The sequence below is a fragment of the Phycodurus eques genome, chromosome 10 (assembly GCF_024500275.1).
Source record: "Phycodurus eques isolate BA_2022a chromosome 10, UOR_Pequ_1.1, whole genome shotgun sequence".
Lineage (NCBI taxonomy): Eukaryota > Metazoa > Chordata > Actinopteri > Syngnathiformes > Syngnathidae > Phycodurus > Phycodurus eques.
Genome location: NC_084534.1, coordinates 2,476,965 through 2,496,410, shown reverse-complemented (window position 1 = coordinate 2,496,410; position 19,446 = coordinate 2,476,965). Strand labels below are relative to the sequence as shown.

The 19,446-nt window shown below is 42.8% G+C and overlaps 1 protein-coding gene across 2 annotated transcripts; it reads left to right on the top strand.

Annotated features, from left to right (window-relative positions):
• The first annotated feature begins 1,781 nt into the window (after nucleotides 1–1,781).
• On the top strand, nucleotides 1,782–19,418 carry LOC133408314 (calcium/calmodulin-dependent protein kinase type 1D-like). 2 transcript variants are annotated; one of them, XM_061687054.1, is made up of 13 exons: nucleotides 1,782–1,869; nucleotides 3,155–3,266; nucleotides 6,434–6,559; nucleotides 7,601–7,675; nucleotides 7,766–7,904; nucleotides 8,052–8,175; nucleotides 8,399–8,474; nucleotides 11,036–11,148; nucleotides 15,867–15,945; nucleotides 16,774–16,861; nucleotides 17,943–18,286; nucleotides 18,369–18,461; nucleotides 18,565–19,418. In XM_061687054.1, exons 2-12 carry the CDS (start codon nucleotides 3,181–3,183, stop codon nucleotides 18,430–18,432), a joined length of 1,314 nt encoding a protein of 437 aa, XP_061543038.1. In that variant the 5' UTR covers nucleotides 1,782–1,869; nucleotides 3,155–3,180; the 3' UTR covers nucleotides 18,433–18,461; nucleotides 18,565–19,418. The 2 variants fall into 2 exon arrangements, with proteins under 2 accessions (XP_061543038.1, XP_061543037.1); XM_061687053.1 differs by lacking the exon at nucleotides 1,782–1,869 and adding an exon at nucleotides 2,603–2,684.
• Nucleotides 19,419–19,446: the final 28 nt, after the last annotated feature.

Sequence of the window (19,446 nt, the reverse complement as noted above, 5' to 3'; positions counted from 1 at the left end):
AGGAGCTAAGCTGAAAGGCGAAGCTCTCAATTTACCGGTCGATCTACGTTCCTAACCTCACCTATGGTCACGAGCTGTGGTTCTCCCTTAGAGATAGGGTGAGAAGTTCGGTTATCCTGGAGGAGCTCTGAGTAGAGTCGCTGCTCCTCCACATTGAGAGGAACCAGATGAAGTGGCACTGGGATCTGATTAGGATGCCTCCTGGAAGCCTCCCTGCTGAGGTGTTTCAGGCACGTCCAAGGTGTTTCAGCCACGTCCGGGGACGACCCAGGACACGCTGAAGAGACTATGTCTCCTGGATGGCCTGGGAACGCCTCGGAGTCTCCCCGGAAGAGCTGGATGAAGTGGCTGGGGAGACGGAAGTCTGGGCTTCCCTGCTAAAGCTAATGCCCCGTAACCCGACCTTGGATAAGTGAAAGAAAATAGATGCATGGATTGATGGATGCAATTAATTGTCATAAATATTCACCAAAAATCAATAAAAACACATTTTCTCACAATGATTGCTGTAGTAATTGGCAATTGGAGTCCATTACTTAATACAGGTCAAGCTTTGCTGATGTTTGTGTGTGTGTGTGTGTGTGTGTGTGTGATGTGTAATTGACAAATTACCACATTATATAAAATGTTTTAACGAGTAACTGCAATTGTAGAGTTCGAAAAATGTGTCTTACATGACGCACCAACCGTCATGTTTTTATTGAATTTTGGTGAATATTTTTGACAATTAATTGCACGCAGTTTAACAAAAATGCAAGACATCAGCCAAATTTGACCTGTAGTAAGTAGTGGATTCACATTACCAACCAGCAATCATAAATGAGAAAAAGTGCTTTCTTGATTTTTAGTGATTTCATCAAAAGCCTTGGCCGTGTAACGGTCCCTGGCGAATGTTATCAGGCGAACGTCAAACATCCAGCTAACTTTCTCCCGCTAAATTAGCTTACTTTAAATGAGCTAATTAATCTTTTCCCACTACTGGAATATGTTCATTCATTCATTCATTCATTTTCCGTTCTGCTTATCCTCACTCGGGTCGCGGGCGTGCTGGAGCCCATCCCAACTATCTCCGGGCGAGAGGCCGGGTACACCCTGAACTGGTCGCCAGCCAATCGAAGGGCACATATAAACAAACAACCATTAGCACTGATAATCATACCTACGGGCAATTTAGAGTCTTCAATTAACCTACCCTGCATTTATTTGGGATTTGGGAGGAAACCGGAGTACCCGGAGAAAATCCACACAGGCAAGGGGAGAACATGCAAACTCCACACATTTGAACCCAGAACTCAGAACTGTGAGGCAGATGTGCTAACCAGTCGTCTACCGTGATATAGAATAATAAAAATATAGAATAATAACATTAAACGAATGACAGCTTTATTATACTGTACTTTTTTCAGGGTTTGACGCTCCAGCCCCCTGCAGTCTCAGCTTCTGACTCTGGCTAATATTAAGACTCTTTCACACATTCTCCCTGAATTTACATTGCACACACACATTTTCTGTAAAATTGGCTTATGCAATATATTTTATTCATTAGACCTTTGTCAGTGTAGTCACCCAGATGTATTTTATTATGGTAACAACTGTTGGAGTAGATATATAAGCTTCTCAAGTTTTGCCTCCATTGTCTTATGTAAATTTAGTTCTCAATAAAGGTGTTCTTCCGGAGTATATGACCCTCTTTACCATTAGTATCCATAGAGTAGGCTTCTGTGGGAGTTGACACATCTCGTGACTTCTGCGAGGGTTGATGAACGGAAGAAGCTCCGCCCCTTGCTAGAAAAAAGCTGCACACGACCTTGCAAAGTCAGGTACCTTGCAAGGATACCTCAGCGCTCTCGTCTCTCACCGCTCCACAAGGTAAAGCCTATTTTCATTATTGTCCCTAGGCTAGTTTGTTGACTCTTTTCATATCCTAGATTACACATTGCGGAAGATATTTTACTCCTTTAAATTCTGTTTCAAACGTTACAGATTTGATCCATTTTGAATTGAGGTGTATCCCTATCTACAAATTAAATCTAAGTGGTGTAATGCTCGCTTAACACTCAGTGGATAATCATTTTGCAGAAAACTTACTTTGCTGCTATTTTAGTCGGTGTCTCAGTGTTTGTTTCTGGAAGCTTAAGGCCAAAACAAAACTAAGTGTATGTCACTTAACACAATGGCTTTTAGAAACCACCAAACACAACATCGTAAATTATGGTTGAGATCGAAAAAAGTTATTCTAAACATGTGTTGCTATTTGTTAAATATAAAACACATTAATGCTATTTCTGTAAAGAACATTTTCTCATCTGCTCTTAATTTCTTTTTTTTTACACATATTATTCAACTGTTGCGCTAATTAAGTCATTTTTTTTCCGTCCAGAGTTTAGTGATCTTTCACGGCTAGAATTATAAACCGACCCAGTTCTGTTATGGAATCCAATGCCTTAGCAGACACACAGAGGAGCAGTTTAGGAGCTGAGAGAGACAGAGGAGACCTAATACAGTTGTATGTCAGAAGCTTAACCAACCACTGCTATTTACCTCTCTAATCCGCAACGTTTTTGAATGTTGTGCAACTGATAGGTACAAAAAGGCTTTATATACTTAGCTGGGACTGACCTTAGCCGTGGACATGCAACCATTTATGTAACCAGATGGAAAGGGGAACATGGGTTGTGAAACAGGTCAGTCATTACCCATTGTTCCTCCACTGACAAAATTACAAATTTGACCACTGGAGATAGACTGAAGAGATGTCCAAGAAGTATAGACAGATAACTATTTATTAACAGTCGTTAGATTCATACAATCGGTATTTTAGTTGTTTTCATGTTTTTCAATAGACTATTGCATTCAACCCCCGAAGTTAGTGACGATGAGATGCACAATTTTCACTCTTCACAATTTCTACACACTATATGGAATTGATACAATGAAGGTGGATAATTACACTGCAATAAATAACCAATATATACACACCACTACTTTTACACTTAATTTCCAAAAGCGGTTGCAGAATTTATGTATAAAACACACTTATGACATCAATTCCAGTAAATATTTACAAAAAAAATTTTCTATATTGTTTATCTGCATATGATGGATTCATTTGTGTCTGTTAGCATTTGAATGTTTTATGCCATATGTGTTTCAGGAGTCTACGGCAACGTTAGAGCCAAGATGGGGCGGAAGGAGATTGTCTGCAGTTGGAAGAAACACGTCAATAACATCAAGGATGTGTTTGACTTCAAGGGGAAGATGGGATCGTAAGTACACCATGCTCAGATGAGAACGTTTGTGAGAAGTCAAACTGATGACAGGCTGCCTCTCTCCTACCGTCATCTTTTGTCTTGCAATGTTGCTATTTACCGTGATCCTAACTAGCTAGTCCAGATATCAAAAGGAGGACACTCCAGGATCAGATCGGCACAGGTTTAAGGATAATCCCTTCATCACCTTCCGCACAGATGACTTCATCAATGGAACCTTCTTTTATACAGTCTGCGTAATCCACTCACAGCTCCACCTGCTAGGAGAGGCTGTCCCATTTTGATATGATGGTAGATAGTCAGTGCAACACATTTAAATCCAATAATGTTCATGATTCCACAACCATATAGACTTAATGAAATGCAACTGTTTTGTGATTTTGCTACACAAAACAGTATATACATATAATAAAATACAGTATGTACTGTATAAAATAGCATTAATCGTGTGATAATCAGTACCCGTACTAACCTTTTGCATTTAAACTAATGGACAGAGCAAGTGGTGAAGAGACATATACTGTATATGTTCTTTCTCTCATCGTACTCACATTGTGAGACAAAGTTGTCCGCACAACAACAAAATGCAGCAGAGGGAGCTTCATCAAATACTTGTTAACTTATCAGCCTGTTACCTCATCGCTGTCTTGTGGACTTAAGCTGCTTAAAGTACTCTTATCATGGGCTGGCTCTGAATGAGTTTGGTGTCTGTCCCTGATCACTGACGTCAGACTGGAGCATTGTGGGAACATCCTGACACCACTTCATTATAGGATTAGGTGTCTGACTGAATACACTATACCTGTATTGCCATAAGTATTCGCTCACCTGCCTCACATATGATCAGAAGTGATATCCCCTTCATAATCAATGGGGTTTAATATGACGTCAGTTCACCTTTTACCACAGAACAGCTTTAATGCTGAAAAAGGCTTTCCATAAGGTTTAGGAGGGTGTGTTGGGAATGTTTTACCACTCTTCCAGGAGGGTATTTGTGACACAGTGATGTTGGACTCTAATATACGCCTACTTTATGCAGTTGAGTAAACAAATGCCCCATACCACTAAATACGGTACAGTACTTTGTTTTGCTGCTGTGCAAAATTACTTCTCTGACAGTGTCAATCAAAAGTGATCATTATTGTCCTAGTAAAAGTCGAATTTTTTTTTTTTATACAGCTCTTCGATTAGATCTCATTATATTGTGTTCAAATAGAAATGGTTAGAATGTTGGGGGAAGATCTGGCAGGCCCAAACGTATTGTGAGGGTCTGCTGGGAACGTGTGGCAACTCCCACCTTTGTTCACGTTCCTGGGGAGGCGGGGGACATTGAGTCGGAGTGGACAATGTTCCGCGCCTCTATTGCTGAGACGGCTGACCGGAGCTGTGGCCGTAAAATGGTTGGTGCCTGTCATGGTGGCAACCCCCAAACCCATTGGTGGACACCAGTGGTGAGGGAAGCCGTCAAGCTGAAGCAGTCCTAGCAGGCATTTTTGGCCTGTGGGACTCTGAGGCAGCTGATGGGTACTGGCTGGCCAAGTGGAATGCAGCTTCGGTGGTCGCTGAGGCAAAAACCGGGGTGTGGGAGGAGTTCAGTGAGGCCATGGAGAACGACTTCCAGACGGCTTCGAGGAAATTCTGGTCCACCATCCGGCATCTCAGGAGGGGGAAGCAGTGCACCATCAACACTGTGTATCGTGGGGATGGGGCACTGCTGACCTCGACTCAGGATGTTGTGAGTTGGTGGTGAGAATACTTTGAATACCTCCTCAATTCCACCGACACGCCTTCCCATGATGAACCAGATTCTGGAGCCTTCCCAGAAGCAGAGTCTGGGGTTTCTGAGGTCTCTCCTATCTCTGGGATTGAGGTCACAGAGGTGGTTAAAAAGCTCCTCGGTGGAAAGGCCCCGTGGGTGGATTAGATTCGCCCGGAGTTCCTCTCGCTCTGGATGTTGTGGGGCTGTCTTAGTTAACACGCCTCTGCAACATCATGTGGACATGAGGACATTGCCCCTGGATTGGCAAACTTGGGTGGTGGTCCCCCCTTTTAACTCCTCCGCCTCCCTGGTTTTGTGGACTTGGAGAATTCGACCGTGTCACTCGGGCAGTCCTGTGGGGGTGCTTCGTGAGTATCGGGTACCTAAACCCCTGATACGGGCTGTTCGGTCCCTGTATGATCAGTGTCAGTGTTTGGTCCGCATTGCTGGCAGTAAGTCAGACTGGTTTCTGGTGTGGGTTGGACTCCTTCAAGGCTGCCCTTTGTCACCGATTCTGTTCGAAGCGCACCCGAGGTGGGAGGGGGTCCGGTTTGGTGGCCTCAGTATTATGTCTCTGCTTTTTGCAGACGATGTGGTTCTGTTTGCTTCATCAAGCCGTGATCTCCAACTCTCACCGGAGCGGTTCACAGCAGCTGTGTGTGTGAAGCAGCTGGGATGAGAATCAGCAGAATCTGAGACCATGGTCCTCAGTCGGAAAAGGCTGGAGTGCCCTCTCCAGATCGTGGATGAGATCCTGGCCCAAGTGGAGGAGTTCAAGTATCTTCGGGTCTTGTTTACGAGTGAGGGAAGAATGGAACCGCAAATCGATAGGCAGATCGGTGCAGCGTCTGCAGTGATGCGGACTTTGTATCGGTCCGTTGTGATGAAGAAGGAGCTAAACCGAAAGGGGAAGCTCTCAATTTGCCGGTGGATCTACGTTCCTACCCTCACCTATGGTCACGAGGTGTGGGTCGTGACCGAAAGAACAAGATCCCGGATACAAGCGGCCGAAATGAGTGTCCTCCGCATGGGGTCCGGGCTCTCCCTTAGAGATAGGGTGAGAAACTCGGTCATCCGGAAGGGGCTCAGAGTTGAGCAGCTACTCCTAGACATTGAGAGGAGTCACAGGAGGTGCTCGTGCATCTGATTAGGATGCCTCCTAGATGCCTCCCTGGTGAGGTCTTCCGTGCACGTCCCACCGGGAGGAGACCCCGGGAACGACCCAGGACACGCTGGAGAGACTACGTCTGAGCTTCCCTGCTAACGCTACTGCCCCCGCAACTCGACCTCGGATAAGCGGAGGAAAATGGATGGATGGATGGATGGTTTGAATGTTGTTATTGGTTGGTGTATACACACTTTATGACCTAACTTTCCTTCATTTCTTTGCCATTGTTTTGTATAGGGGGTCTTTTTCTGAAGTTTTCATGGTGAGAGAGAAGAAAACAGGGAAACTGTTCGCTCTGAAATGTCTGAAAAAAAAGCACCTCACCCACAGCAACCTGGAAAACGAAATCAATGTTTTAAAGAGGTAAAACACAAATAACATCATTTTGAAAAATAAAGAGAGACATATATATATTTCTGTGTCGGCACGGTGGCCGACTGGTTAGAGCGTCAGCCTCACAGTTCTGAGGACCCGGGTTCAATCCCCGGCCCCGCCTGTGTGGAGTTTGCATGTTCTCCCCGTGCCTGCGTGGGTTTTCTCCGGGCACTCCGTTCTCCTCCCACATCCCAAAAACATGCATTAATTGGAGACTCTAAAATTGCCAGTACGGTGACTGTGAGTGCGAATGGTTGTTTGTTTGTATGTGCCCTGCGATTGGCTGGCAACCAGTTCAGGGTGTACCCCGCCTCCTGCCCGATGACAGCTGGGATAGGCTCCAGGTCGCCCGTGACCCTAGTAAGGAGAAGCGGCTCAGAAAATGGATGGATGGATATATTTCTGCATAAACCTTAAATATATTCTATCAACTGCAATGTACAAGAAAAGTATGCATACACACAGACAGAAAAAAAACTATGGTCACTGAAAATATACTAATGAAAATCAGGCTTTTTTTAAAATGGTCCAACATGCAGTCAGGAAAAGGCACCCTGAAAAACTGAGACTGCTGGAGCAGTTTACTTGTGGGGTGTTGGCCAAAATAGGTCCAGAAGTCTCATTCGTTACTGAAATACTGGATTGCAGTGATTCCCTCAAAAGGTCGTGCAACAAAATAAGGATACCATCATTTGTGTTCTGACCTATTTCATTAGTTTATCTTTTTTTTTTTACCACAAAAATGAGGCAATGTCTGATTTTTAATTTTTAATTTTTAATTTTTAATTTTTAATTTTTAATTTTTAATTTTTAATTTTTAATTTTTAATTTTTAATTTTTAATTTTTAATTTTTAATTTTTAATTTTTAATTTTTAATTTTTAATTTAATTTTAAGTATTATTTTTTTTGAGGTTATTACTTTTGGAAGTTTCAAGTTATTTTTTTGGTAGTTATTATTCTTTCTTTAAATAAGTACCAACAATTTTGTTCATGTGTGTACCTGGGCCACGTCTTTTCTCTGATTTCAGGATAAAGCATGACAATGTGATTGGACTAGAGGATTTTTACGAGAGTCAAACACACTATTACCTGGTCATGCAACTGTAAGTGAACATTACTAAGACCCTTTGTTTCATCTGCAAACTAAAAGAGACAAAACAAAAATACCAATGGGAATCCTCATTTGTGTGCAGGGTGTCAGGTGGAGAGCTATTTGATCGGATTTTAGATAAAGGTGTTTTCACAGAGAAGGATGCGAGCATGGTGATCAAACAGGTGCTGGAGGCTGTTGGCTACCTGCATGAAAATAGTATTGTGCACAGGGACCTGAAGGTAGAACACCTAAACACAATACAGTACAACGAGACATTCTAGTTTGCAACCACTAAAATTTTTTTACTGGACAGTAAAACCACAATACCTTGTACTCACCTATGTTTATCAATCTTTTTGTTCCCCTCACACTTTCTTGATGAGTAGCCTGAAAACCTGCTGTACTATAGTGCAGATGAAAACGCGAAGATCATGGTTAGTGATTTTGGCCTTTCGAAGACGCTGGAGCATGGAGTGATGTCCACAGCATGTGGTACACCAGGATATGTTGGTAAGTCATTTCGTGGGACATACACACAATGGAATCAAATAGAAATATGCTGTAGTTATGTGTCTCTTTAGTTAATTACTTGGAATGCTTTTAACAAAATTATAAAAGATGCATTTCTAATATGCAATTGAATTGAATCACTGTTGCTCAGTGAGTAAATTATTAGGACATTGTTTTATATAGGTGTACGTGCATGATTATCCATCATCATTTTCTTCTGTAGCTCCAGAGGTTTTGGCCCAAAAACCCTACAGCAAAGCAGTTGACTGTTGGTCCATTGGAGTTATAACTTACATCTTGTAAGTAGCTTTTTTACCTTATACAATCGTTCATACAAAAATTGACGTGGAACTTTGTATTTGAGAGATATTTGTAACCACTGGACACTCAATGTTACGTTAAAGTACACTGTCCATAAACGGGAACAGTGGGTGGCTTTTCAGATCCTGGGACGGTTACGTGCTCAATGTTTCCTCATCTGAGAGGGCCCATGCCAGTCAGCAGAATCAAACCTGGGGTTCTTTCGTAAAAACAATAAATAAAATAATTACCGTAATTTCTTGTGTATAATGCGCACCTATGTATAATACGCACCTCAAAATACTGGAAAACCCTTCTACCTAGATATGTATAATGCATTTTTACAATGCATGATTTTGCTTCTACCCATATGATCAAAACCTGAAGTATTATCTGTATTTTGTTATTTTTTTCAAAGAATTATTCTGAAGTTAAGCACTTTATTTGAACACGTAATAGTTTCTTTTTATTTACTTGCTCTTATTTTGAATGTTCACAGCCATACTTTTATTTATTAAATGCGAAAGCATACAGTTGGCCTCATATGTTTGATTACCCAGTCAGAATTTGTAAGATGGGTACAATTCTTTAAAGAAAACATGAAGGGCCAAGCGAAACACATTTAATTTTATTTTAATGGGATTCAAATTAAACTGTCAAGCATTTCAGGAAAGCATTATCATTAAACAAAACATAACCATAAAGAAATTAATGATGGTTGTTGTTCAGTCGTCAGTCGTATTTAATAAAACAATATTTCACAAATTCGGCCAAGGTATGTAAACTCATGAGCACAACTGTACATATATGCAGTCATATGTACACCTCTCCTATTGGAATGAAAGTGTAGGCTACACAATTTCCATAACCTCTAGGTGGCGGTGGCATATTAGAATGAAAGTGTACTGCTTTTTCAAATGTGAAAGTTTTTCCCCCCCTATTTTCCCCTATACCTATGTATAATGTGCACTATTGACTTTTGACATATTTTGGGGGGGAAAACGTGTGGTATTCAGACCATTACGGACTATAAACCCTCACCACAGACCTGCGACAGCTCCACCTCCCTGCTAGATGAGCTGAATTACTTCTTTGCTCACTTTGAGGCACACAACAGCACCCCTGCACTCTACCCACTCCTGGTGACCAAGTGCTGACATTGACCCGGGACAACGTGAAAATATCTCTCGACAGGATCCACACACGGAAAGCCCTGGGCCCAGATAACATACAGTACCTGGTCGTGTTCTGAGGGACTATGCAGCTGAACTCACAGATGTCTTCACAGACATCTTTAACACCTCCTTGAGTCATGGTGTTGTCTTCACGTGCGTCAAACCCACCACCATCATCCCGGTCCCGAAGAAATCATCTCCCTCCTGCCTCAATGACTACTGTCTGGTAGCGCTCACTGTGAAGGGCTTCGAGCGGCTAGACATGCACCACATCAATTCCCCCCTCCACCCCTCCTTGGACCCCTTCGTGTTTGGATATCGGTCCAACCGATCAACCGATGACGCCGTCTCCACCGCCCTCCACTCTGCCCTCACACACCTGGACTCTAAGGACTCATATGTCAGACTGGTGTTCATCGACTTCAGCTAAGCATTCAATACCATCATCCCTCAACAACTGATCTACAATCTGGACCAGCTGGGGCTCAACACTTTGATGTGCAACTGGCTGCTGGACTTTCTGACAGGGAGACCGCAGGCAGTATGGGTCGGCAGAAACACATCCAGCACCATCCCTGTGAACACGGGGGCCCTCTCCTCTTCTCCCTCCTGACCTATGACTGCATAGAGCTCAAACCTCTTCATCAAGTTTGCAGACGACAAAACTAATCAACAACGGGGATGAGACAGACTACAAGAGAGATGTGAGCCGCCTGGCCGTGTGGTGCACAGACAACAATCTCTTCCGAAATGTGGAGAAAACCAAGGGGATTGTTGTGGACTTCAGGAGAGCACACTCCCAGCATGCTCCCCTGAACATCAACGGTGCTGCAGTGGAAAGAGTGTGCAGCACCAAGTTCCTGGGACTGCACATCACCGAGGACATCTCCTGGACCAGCAAAACCTCATCACTGGCCAAGAAAGCTCACCAGCGTCTCTACTTTCTGCGCAAGATGAAAAGAGCCAGAGCCCCGACCCCCATCATGTGCTCATTCTACAGAGGAACCATAGAGAGCATTTTGACAAACTGCATCACTGTGTGGTACGGAGCTTGCACCTCTTCCTGCCGCAAGACTCTCCATCGCATAGTGAGGGCATTTGAGAAGATCATTGGAACCTCTCTTCCTTCCCTGCAGGACATTTCCAGCACCCGCCTCACCCGCAAAGCCCTCCGCGTAGCGGAGGATGCCACCCATCCATCACACAGCCTCTTCAGTCTGCTGCCATCAGGGAGTAGACTGTGGAGTCTGCGGGCCAGGACGAGCTGACTCAAAGACAATTTTATTCGTCAGGCTGTTAGGAATCTGAATCTTAAAGACAACACTATTACTCATCAAAACACTACATCATAGCTGAATTTTAAGCTTGTTGTCTCTGCGTTGCAGGCTGTGCGGATATCCTCCTTTCTTTGAGGAGAACGAGACACGTCTGTTTTCAAAGATCATGAGAGCCGAGTATGCCTTCCACTCTCCCTTCTGGGATGAGATCTCTGAGTCAGGTACGAAAATATGTACCCGAAACCGTCCTCATCACCTACATGATCATCTTTTGGTTTTTTTTCTCCACAAGTCAGGGGCGATTCTAGGATCAGAAGTTTTGGGGTGCTGAATTGAACAGTTTTGTACATTTACATGTACATCAATTTCAATTTCATTCCCCCATTTATGAAAGAGAAGCAGCAATTTTGGGGAAAGTCTGTGACTAAACCATCAAATCTAACAAAGGTTATATAAATGCTGGGCCACAGTAAAAGAGGAATCGATTGGATTTATCAAAAAAACACATTGTAACCTATTAATTGCTGAGGGAAGATAACTCATTTTGACACAGCAGTACCTCTACATACACATTTACCATTTTTATGCATTTTTGTTATTAAAATATAACGCTTCAACCAAGTACTGTATGGTTCTACACTTTGCTAGCTTGTTTAAAGAGGACATACTGTAAAAACAAAAATAAATAATCTCTCAAATTCTAGGGGTGGTGGCACCCCCCAAAATGTGCGAGAAACGCCTTTACCAAAAATACATGTGTCACAAACATCCATCCATCCATCTTATCCATCCATCCATCCATCTTATCCAAGGTCGGGTCACGGGGGCAGTAGCTTTAGCAAGGAAGCCCAGACTTCCCCTTGCCCTAGCCGCTTCCTCCAGCTCTTCCGAGGCATTCCTCGGTGCCTGTACGTTGGGCGAGAGGGTAGCCTCCCTCCAACTTTGGGTGGGGGGACGGGTCTTGACTGTTGTTTGTGTGTATGTACCAAACAGCAGTTCAGAGCACCCGCCCTTTTTGTTGTCGTTGGAGGGGGTGCTGGAGAGCACTTCTGCTGGGGACTCCATTGTTCTGCTGATGACAATGACAGTGAGACCTTGAAGGGCGTGATTGGGAGAGATGGCACCCCCGAACAGAACCCGAGCGGTGTTCTGTTATTGGAGTTCTGTGTTCATCATGGATTGTCCATAACGAACACCATGTTCAAGCATAAGGGTGTCCTTACGTGCACTTGGCACCAGGAAGCCGCAGTACGATGATCGACTTTGTGATCGTGTCATCGGACTTGCCGTCATCTATTTTTCTAATACAAAACAAAATCAATTCCATATTTTGACAGTGTGATCGCACAATGTGTTAACGAGAGCATTCTGATAAAAATAATTTTCCTAGTAATAAATTTTTTACAGTGATTACAATATACTACATTAGATTCATTCAGTCATCTTCAGTACCCCTTATCTTCACTAGGCGTGCTGGAGCCTATCCCAGCTGAATCTGGCCGAGAGACAGGGTACACCCTCAACGGGTTGCCAGCCAATCGCAGGGCACATATAAACAAACAACCATTCGCGCACACATTCACACCTAAGGGCAATTTAGAGTTTTCAATCAACCTACCATGCGGAGAAAACATACGCAGGCATGGCAACAACATGCAAACTCCACACAGGCGAGGCCAGATTTGAACCTGGGTCCTCAGAACTGCGAGGCACACATGCTAACCACTCTTTCAGCGTGCCGCCTACTACATTATAAAAGAACCAAAGAACACATTCACTCCCATTTATGCAGTGTCCTTGAATGCACCTCGCACATAGAGGCTGCTGCAACGTGGCTGCCGAATGTAAACATGAATGGCGGTTGCCAAATACGGTGTTCATCCCCGACATATGATCATATTTTGTGTGTCCAAACGGGTTTTGTCATGGAAGTCCCTAGCAAAACCTGGCACATGAAAATGAACTTTCGTTCAAAAACCATTCCTTGACGCCGGAATTGAGCGGGTTCTAAATAACATTACTCAGGCAGAAATGAACTACAACGTAAGTTGAGTTCACGTTTGCCCAAAATATGAACTCGTTCATGAACTTTCATTCATTAAACTAGTTACAGGTAGGTACAACACTGATAGTTGGTTACATTTACAAGTTAGCCTGTTGAAAATGTAATAGTAGTGTAACTTTTTAAATTACTTTCTCAAAATTCTATAACTAATTACATTTGATTACATTTACATTACCTTTTTAATTTTTTTTATGAATGTATCAACAAGACCCTTTGATGTTTCCTCGAAAAAAAGTGGATTAAAACCATAGATCATTATTTTGGAATTAACTACATACAGTGGGGAACAAAAGTATTTGGAAGGCCACCGATTGCGCAAGTTGTCCCATTTAAGATTAGAGAGGTCTGTAATTTTCAACTGTGAGAGACAGAATGTGAAAAAAACTACAGGAAATCACATTGTATGATTTTGATATAATTTATTTTTATATTCTTGCAAAAAGTAAATATTTGGACACCTACCAAGCAGCAATAATTCTGTCTCTCACAGACCTGTTATTTCATCTTTAAGAAGCTTTTATATCCTACACATTACTGTATTAATGGCACCTGTTTTAACTCCATATCTGTATAAAAGACACCTGTCCACACCCTCAACAGTCAGACTGCAAACTCTCCACCATGGCCAGTGGCTAAGGACACCAGGGACAAAATTATAGACCTGCACAAGGCTGGGATGAGCTCCTCTACAATAGGCAAGCCACTTGGTGAGAAGAGATCAGCTGTTAGCGTAATTATTAAAATTTGGAGGAAATACAAGCTGACTGACAATCTTTCCTGACCTGGGGCTCCATGATCTCAAAGATCTCCTCTCATAGGGTATCAAAGATCTTGAGAATGGCGAGGGATCAGCCCAAAACTACACAGGGAACCGGGTCAATGAGACCAAAATTACGAAGGTTACCATAAGTAACTACATCATCATGAATTCAAATCCTGCTGTGCCCGAAAGGTCCTCCTGCTGAAGCCAACGCATGTCCAGGCCCATTTAAAGTTTGCAAGTGGATGATCCAGAGGAGGACTGGGACAATATCATGTCGTCAGATGAGACCAAAATAGAACTTTTTGGTATAAACTCCACTCGCTGTGTTTGCAGGAAGAGGAAGAATGAGTGGCATCCTAAGAACACCATACCCACTGTGAAGCATAGGGGTGGAAACATCATGCTTTGGGACTGCTTTGGTGCAAAGGGGACAGGACAGCTGAGCCATATTAAGGAGAGGATGAATGGGGCCATGCATCATAAGGTTTTGGGCAAAAACCTCCTTCCCTCCATAAGAGAATAACAATGACCCCCAAACACACAGCCCAGGCAACTAAGGAATGGCTCCATAAGAAGCATTTCAAGGTCCTGGAGTGGACTAGTGAAGTGGCCCAGTCTCCAGGCCTCAACCCAATAGAAAATCTGTGGAGGGAGTTGAAAGTCCATGTTGGCCAGCGACAGCCCCAAAACATGACCGATCGAGAGAAGATCTGCATGGAAAAGTGGGCCTAAGTACCTGCTACATTCTGTGCAAACCTGGTCAAGAAATACAGAAATCGTTTGACCTCGGTAATTGCAAACAAAGGGTTCATTACAAAGTACTTAGTTAAACTTTTTGATTGTCCAAATATTTATTTTCCACAAAAATACACAAATTAATTGTTTAAAAACCATACAATGTGATTTTTTTGGATTTGTTTTTCATATTCTGTCTCTCACAGTTGAAGTGTACCTATGATGAAAATTACAGACCTTTCTCATCTTTTTAAGTGGGACAACTTGCACAATCAGTGTCTGTCCAAACCCCCCCACTGTATTTGTTCTTTACACAAATGATGAAGTGATAACAAAACTTGATAATATGTAAGTACATCACAAAAAAATTTGTTTGTTGCATTATATGTGTACAGCATGTGGAAAACCACCATGTTGACCTAATGTTCCAAAAAGTCAAAAATTATAAAAATGAAACTGTTCAAAAGTCAATGTTCTTTTATCCTTTATCCTCTTTTCAAAAGCTTAGACAAACTAATAGTTTGCACTACAGGGTGGCGCTTTGAGGTAATATTTGGAAAATTGTGTCGTGTTTGAGACTACAGCAGAATGGCACATGACCAAAGAGAGACCATCACAAGCGTCAGGTTTCAAAGGAGGAATGATATGAAACAAAATCTGAGCTTTTGAAACGATTTTTCAAACGTAACTAAAATTTGAATCATGGAAATGTCCAAAAGCAACTGTCCCCCAGTAATTTAATGGATTACAACTCCAACATACATTTTGTAAATTTTATATTAAATTACGTAATTAGTTACATGTAATTAGTGGTGATACGTTCCTGGAGATGATTTGTTTTGTGTCTTTTCCTGATACACCATGGCCCCAAAGATGTAAATCGTGAGATCTGGGGATCTGTGAAGCCACTTCATAGGATGATCTCTTATATATGTGGCGGCACGGTGAACGACTGGTTAGAACATCTGCCTCGCAGTTCTGAGAACCTGGGTGGAGTTTGCATGTTGTCCCCATACTTGTGTGGGTTTTCTTCCCACATTCCGAAAAACATGCATGGTAGGTTAATTGAGGACTCTAAATTGTCCATAGGTGTGAATGTGAGTGCAAATGGTTGTTTGTTTATATGTTCCCTGCGATTGGCTGGCGACCAGTTCAGGGTGTACCCCGCCTCGCGCCCAAAGATAGCTGGGATAGGCTCCAGCACGCCCACGAGCCTAGTGAGGATAAGCGGTATGGAAAATGAATAAATTAATGAATTATTCCTTATATTATATACCATAACATACACTTTGGCTATTAACCTTATTCCATTTTTTATTATTACTGTATAAATGGCAACTTATGGGACACTGTATATTTCTTCCATGTCTTTACAGGAATAGACTTTATTAGGAATATGATGGAGAAAAATCCCATGAAACGATTCAGTACTGAACAGGCCTTGCGGCACCCATGGTGAGTCTTTTTTCCCCTCTTTCACACCCACACAAACACTAAAACTCAACCTATAGTATCTTAGCATTCAGGGCTCTATTTTCATCGACACCGCATCTGTGTCTGGGTGCAAATGACAGGAGATTCTGACTTTTTTGTAAGCGCAACGCGCGCATTTGCCAATTTGGTCGACTGGTCTGCACCATGCTGGGCGTCTCGGCTCAGTGAGAGTGTGTCCTTGGAGATATGCCAAGCAGAGTGACGATTTTGGTGGAGAAAGGCGGTCTAAATGTACGCCTGCTCAGACCATGTCTAACTTACAGCGCAGGCTAGACCGCTGGTCTAAATCGATTTGGGTGAATTTGATTGGGGCACAGGCAGACAGATACTGAGGTCCACCGACATATTTTGTTCGCCAGCGGTTGTCACCAGCTCGTTCTGTATTTAACAAGAGTATCCGTTCACACTGTGTGTTGCTACACCAGCCAAGAGCAGTGACAATGCTCCACTCACGCATGGATTGCTGCAATTACGCATCGCCCTCTTTTGCACGTCCTCGTTGTGCCACATTTAAAGGGAACGAGAGGAGTCGCTTCTATTGGTGTGCGAAGGAAGTTATATGTAAACACACCCACAATGGTGCAGGCCGCCCACTATCAGATCCAGTGGGTTGGGCTGGTCTGCGAAATGACCAACATCGGTGTTACACGCCCCTGGTCCACAGCTGCACCACCCACTGTGCCGGATTTACATTGGTTGCAAAAATAGGGCCCTCAGCCATTGTTTGTTTTTCTATGAATACACCATATATTACAACATAATTAACAAATATCACTGACTCTATTACAGGATTGCTGGAAACACAGCTAAAGACTTGAACATTTGCCACTCTGTTTGTGAGCAGATGGAACGGAACTTTGCCAAATCTAAATGGAAGGTTAGTCACACTGTAGGGTTGTTGTCTATATTTTAGGTGTTGCCCATGAATTGTGAGATCATCATCATCATAATCATCATCATCAGCATCGGCATCGGTAGAAAATAAACTATAGTAATTATTCATCCATCCATCCATTTTCTACACCGCTTATCCTCATTGGGGGCACGGGTATGCTGGAGCTAACTGCAGGCGAGAGGCGGTGTACACCCTGAACTGGTTGCCAGCCAATCCCAGGGCACATATAAACAATCATTCACACCTACGGGCAATTTAGAGTTTTCAAACAACCTACCATGCCTGTTTTTCTTTTGTTTTTTTTTAACGTGGGAGGAAACCGGAGTACCCGGAGAACACCCACGCAGGCACGGGGAGAACATGCAAACACCACACAGGCGAGGCCGGATTTGAACCCAGGTCCTCGGAATTGTGAGGCGGATCTGCTAACCAGTCGCTCACCGTGCCGCTATACAGTAATTAATTAATTCATATTTTTATTATGTTTGACAATATGGTGGAATCGTGGTTATCACTTCTGCTCCACAGTTAGGAAATCTGGTTGCGAATCGCCGTTGGGACATCTGTGTATGAAGTTTGCATATTCCTTCCCGTGCTTGCATGGGTTTTTCCTGGGTATCTACCACACCCCCAAAACATGCTTCTTTGGATAATTAAAGTCTCTTAATTACCCCGAAGTATGAATGTTTTTTTTTTCAACAAGGATATGGTCCAGTTACTGTCGACCTCAATGAGGAAAAGCTGTATACCATTATTATTATCTTTATTGACAGACTTAAGGTCCAGATAAAAAGACAATATACATCAACCATAAAAAGATACACCTAAACAGATATAGGTATAGAAAATCCAAACTGGATTACTTCATAATTATTTCAAGGCGTATCAAACTATATGTGACACTGTATGTTATTCATTTTCTTTATCTTACATAGCTCTAGCTTCAGAAAGCTCAGAAAAACAAAATGATCATCTTGTTAAACATTTTCAACACTATCAGTGACATGTTTATGTGTTGCAGAGAAAGAAAGCACCCTTTTAACCTCCTTTTTTTTGTCAACAGCAAGCTTTCAATGCAAGTGCTGCCATCTACCACATGAAGAAACTTCAGGTGTCCCACAGGGAGCCCTCCTCCACTCTTTCACTTCCCCACATCATTGTACAGACCTCCTCTCAGACTGACCTAGAATCATTTGGATCCTGCAATGATGAAGCTCACAGCTTGGACCCAAATGGAAATCCTCTCCATGCCTCCAGTCATCTCACTTGCAGTGGGTCTGAGCCCAGCAGGGGTCTTTGCCCTCCACTCAGAGGCCATCATAGGGAACCCAAGTACCTTCTTGCAGAACCACGAGAGATCCACTCAGTGGACTCTGAGAATGACACTTCTTTCATGTCATCCAGAAGGTAAAAATACTGGCATGCTCCTACTCATAAATATTAGATACAATATTAGCCTGTAATGATGTATCATATCTGTGCATTGTAGCCTGGATGCTGTGGCAGAGAGGAAGGACCCGCCACTCCAGTCTGGTGTTTGTTCCGTCATGTGATTGGCTGGCTAACCTAAGATGATTCTCATGTAAGTAAAGGCTTGTCTCTCCCTCATTCCTTGAATTTTCAAAAACTAAAACTTTGCTGCCTGCTACTGGAATCCACTTACTCCAAAATATCTCCAATTTCAGTTGACAACGCAACGTGGCATTCTCCTTGGTTTAAAGATGCCAGCATGTCTATTGCTCAACACTTCGGTCTTCTGAGCTGAGGAAAATATTTGCAAGTGACTGACACAACTGAGGGGCCGGCACGGTGGGCGACTGGTTAGCACATCTGCCTCACAGTTCTGGGTACCGGGGTTCAAACCCCCACCCCGCCTGTGTGGAGTTTGCATGTTCTCCCCGTGCCTGGGTGGGTTTTCTCCAGGCACTCCGGTTTCCTCCCACATCCCAAAAACATGCGTGGTAGGTTGATTGAAGACTCTAAATTGCCCGTAGGTGTGAATGTGAGTGTGAATGGTTGTTTGTTTATATGTGCCCTGCGATTGGCTGGCGACCGGTTCAGGGTGTACCCCGCCTCCTGCCCGAAGATAGCTGGGATAGGCTCCAGCAGCCCGCGACCCTAGTGAGGATAAGTGGTACAGAAAATGGATGAAACACTGAGGTTAACTGTAAAACACTGTCTTGCACTTTTCTCTTTTTTTGTCTTTGTGACTTAGATAAGATCTATTGGCATGTCAGTATGAAGCTGATGCGCTTTATCAGTATAAATTGAATGTTTCTTTAAATGTACATCAGTTGATGGAAAAAAAATACAGCTTGCACATAGAAGATCCTAATTCTGAGAGTTAATTGTCTACAGTGACCTATTACAAATCACTAATGTTTGTGGTTTGGAATATGTACGATACATAAGCTGCTTTTGTTGAACAAACAAATTCATCAAGTGCCACAAATCGGTATAAAAATTATGTGAAAAATTACAAATGTAGTGAAATGCATTTTTTTAAAATGTTTTTTTTTCTCAATAAATGTAGACGAGTCTTTGTTTCTTCTTGTGATGACAATACA